The sequence below is a fragment of the Chrysochloris asiatica genome, unplaced genomic scaffold (assembly GCF_000296735.1).
Source record: "Chrysochloris asiatica unplaced genomic scaffold, ChrAsi1.0 scaffold00145, whole genome shotgun sequence".
In the NCBI taxonomy this organism is placed as follows: domain Eukaryota; kingdom Metazoa; phylum Chordata; class Mammalia; order Afrosoricida; family Chrysochloridae; genus Chrysochloris; species Chrysochloris asiatica.
The window spans coordinates 134,961-137,553 of record NW_006408663.1 but is presented as its reverse complement, the minus strand read 5'-3'; the positions used below and the strand labels follow the sequence as shown (position 1 = coordinate 137,553).

Genomic DNA, 2,593 nt, shown 5'->3' with positions numbered 1-2,593 from the left:
TCCATCAATTCCTGGTGCCTTGTTCTTTGCCAATTCCTTCAGTGCACCTTGGACTTCTTCTTTCAGTATCATTGGCTCTTGATCATATGCTACCTCTTGAAATGGTTGAACATTAACTATTTCCTTTTGGTACAGTGACTCTGTGTATTCCTTCCATTTTGTCTTGATGCTTTCTGCATCATTCAATAATTTTCCCAGAGAATCTTTCAATAACGGAAGTCGAAGCTTGAATTTTTTCTTCAGTTCCCCCAGCTTGAGGAATGCTGAGCATGTTGTTCCTTTTTGGTTTCCTGATTCCAGATCTTTGCACATTTTGTTGTATACCAATGAAGATTTTGAAAATACATTTTGGTTCACACCTCCCTCAAGGAAATTACTATTCTAAAATTCCTTCTCTTTTACTAGTTGCTATTTTCATTGTACTCATTAATTGCATAATCTAATTTGTATCCTTTGAAAGCACTCGTTTTCCTCTGAAAAATATTTTAGAAACCAGTTCTGAATAGCAACTAATTAATAGAAATGGGAGTGCTGTATCTAGCTAATCTTGTGATCTTCTTCTTCTCTGGAAACCAGGTATTGATTTCTGACTTTTGAAGATGGATGAAGGCATAGAGATTTCCAGTGATGCGAATTCCCTGATCAAAGCAGTCCATCAGAGCCGGCTTCGCCTCACAAGACTCCTGCTAGAAGGTGGTGCCTACATTAATGAAAGCAATGATCGTGGGGAAACGCCTTTAATGATTGCTTGTAAGACCAGACATGTTGATCACCAGAGTGTCAGTAAAGCCAAAATGGTGAAATACCTGCTCGAAAATAATGCTGATCCAAACATACAGGACAAATCTGGGAAAACCGCTTTGATGCACGCTTGCTTAGAAAAAGCTGGTCCTGAAGTGGTTGCCTTGCTTCTGAAGAGTGGGGCTGACCTTACTTTGCAAGACCACTCTAATTACTCTGCGCTTGTTTATGCTATAAATTCAGAAGACAGAAACACACTGAAAGTTCTACTTCGTGCTTGCAAAGCAAAAGGGAAAGACGTCATTATCATAACAACAGCAAAGTCAGCCTCTGGAAGGTACACTACCAAGCAGTACTTGAATACGCCTCCAGGAGATTTAGATGGGAGTCATCCTGAAGCCTCTTGTGCTACGCCTTCAGAAATAGATGTAACCACTACCGGATCACCACATTCTCCTGATATGGAAATGACTCCTTTTGTCTTTAAAGATCTGGAGGCCTCCGGAAGCAGTGATGACACCTGGGAACCAGGCTCCCCAGTGTGGAAGCCTGTGACAATCTCTAATGGGTCCAAGCTCCCCCAGGCTCCACCCTGGATCAAGAGTGCCCCCTCACTAATGCACCAGAACAGAGTGGCCTCTTTGCAAGAGGAGCTCCAGGATATTACTCCAGAGGAGGAATTATCTTACAAAACCAATGGGCTGTCACTTTCCAAGCGATTCATCACTAGGCACCAAAGCATTGATGTAAAAGACACTGCACATTTGTTAAGAGCCTTAGATCAGGCTGGTTCAAGAAAGATGTCGTATGATGAAATAAATTATCAGTCATTCTTTTCAGAAGGCACTCAGCATGGTGGTGAAATCCCTGTTGATCCGGACCCAGAAACTAACCAGACAATATTTGCTTCTACCTTAAGAAGTGTCGTTCAGAAAAGAAACTCAGGAGCAAATCACTATAGTTCTGATTCCCAGCTCTCAGCTGGTCCTACCCCTACAACTTTAGAAGAGAGCAGAGCACTTACAGGAAAGAAAAAGATCCTCTCACCATCTCCTTCTTTGTTGTCAGGCTCCAAAGAATTGTTAGAGAACATCCCTCCAGGTCCCCTGAGCAGGAGAAATCAGGCAGTTTTAGAAAGACGTGGTTCTGGGGCTTTTGCTTTAGATCACAATATTACACAAACCAGACCAGGATTTCTGCCACCCTTAAATGTAAACTCTCATCCTCCCGTCTCAGATATCAATGTTAACAAGATTTCCAGTCTTCTGTCTTGTGGTCAGAAAGTGCTTATGCCAACAGTTCCTATTTTCCCAAAAGAATTCAAAAGTAAAAAAATGTTATTAAGGAGACAGTCATTACAAACTGAACAAATTAAGCAACTGGTAAATTTTTAAGTTTTTTGTTGTTGACCACTGTAGAGTGGTTTCTGACTCATAGCGACTCTGTGTTAAGGTTTCTGAGGAGCAGAGAGATGGTCATAAAGTATGTTTTCTTAAAATAACAATATTAGAGAAATACAGAAATCTTAGAAGTTCATCGTTTTAAACCTTGTGATTAACTAGTCCGTATATTTAGGGAGCTCAACATTTTGTACTAGGCACTATGTATTGTACTAGGCACTGTAGCGACAGATAAATAATATATAGTTTCTCAAAACTACAAATACTTAACAATATCATGTGGTCCAAGTTTTTCAGTTAAGTAAAAATCAACAAAAAAAGAAAGCCACATAAATTGGAGATTTATTTATTTTTCAGATTTGCCAAATATTTTCTTAGAAAACATTCTGCTCAAGTCAATAAATATTTTTTAATTCTTTGAGTAGTAAATAATGTTGTGATTATCCATCACA

General features: G+C 39.5%; 1 protein-coding gene across 1 annotated transcript; it reads left to right on the top strand.

The window, feature by feature from the left end:
- Window positions 1–599: 599 nt before the first annotated feature.
- Window positions 600–2,135, top strand: ANKRD34B (ankyrin repeat domain 34B). Its single transcript, XM_006870584.1, has one exon. The coding sequence runs from the start codon at window positions 600–602 to the stop codon at window positions 2,133–2,135; it is 1,536 nt and encodes a 511-aa protein (XP_006870646.1).
- The last annotated feature ends 458 nt before the right edge of the window (window positions 2,136–2,593 follow it).

Bases quoted from the DNA above. Each gene is read 5' to 3' on its own strand.
- ANKRD34B (XM_006870584.1), top strand. From the start codon at position 600: ATGGATGAAGGCATAGAGATTTCCAGTGATGCGAATTCCCTGATCAAA.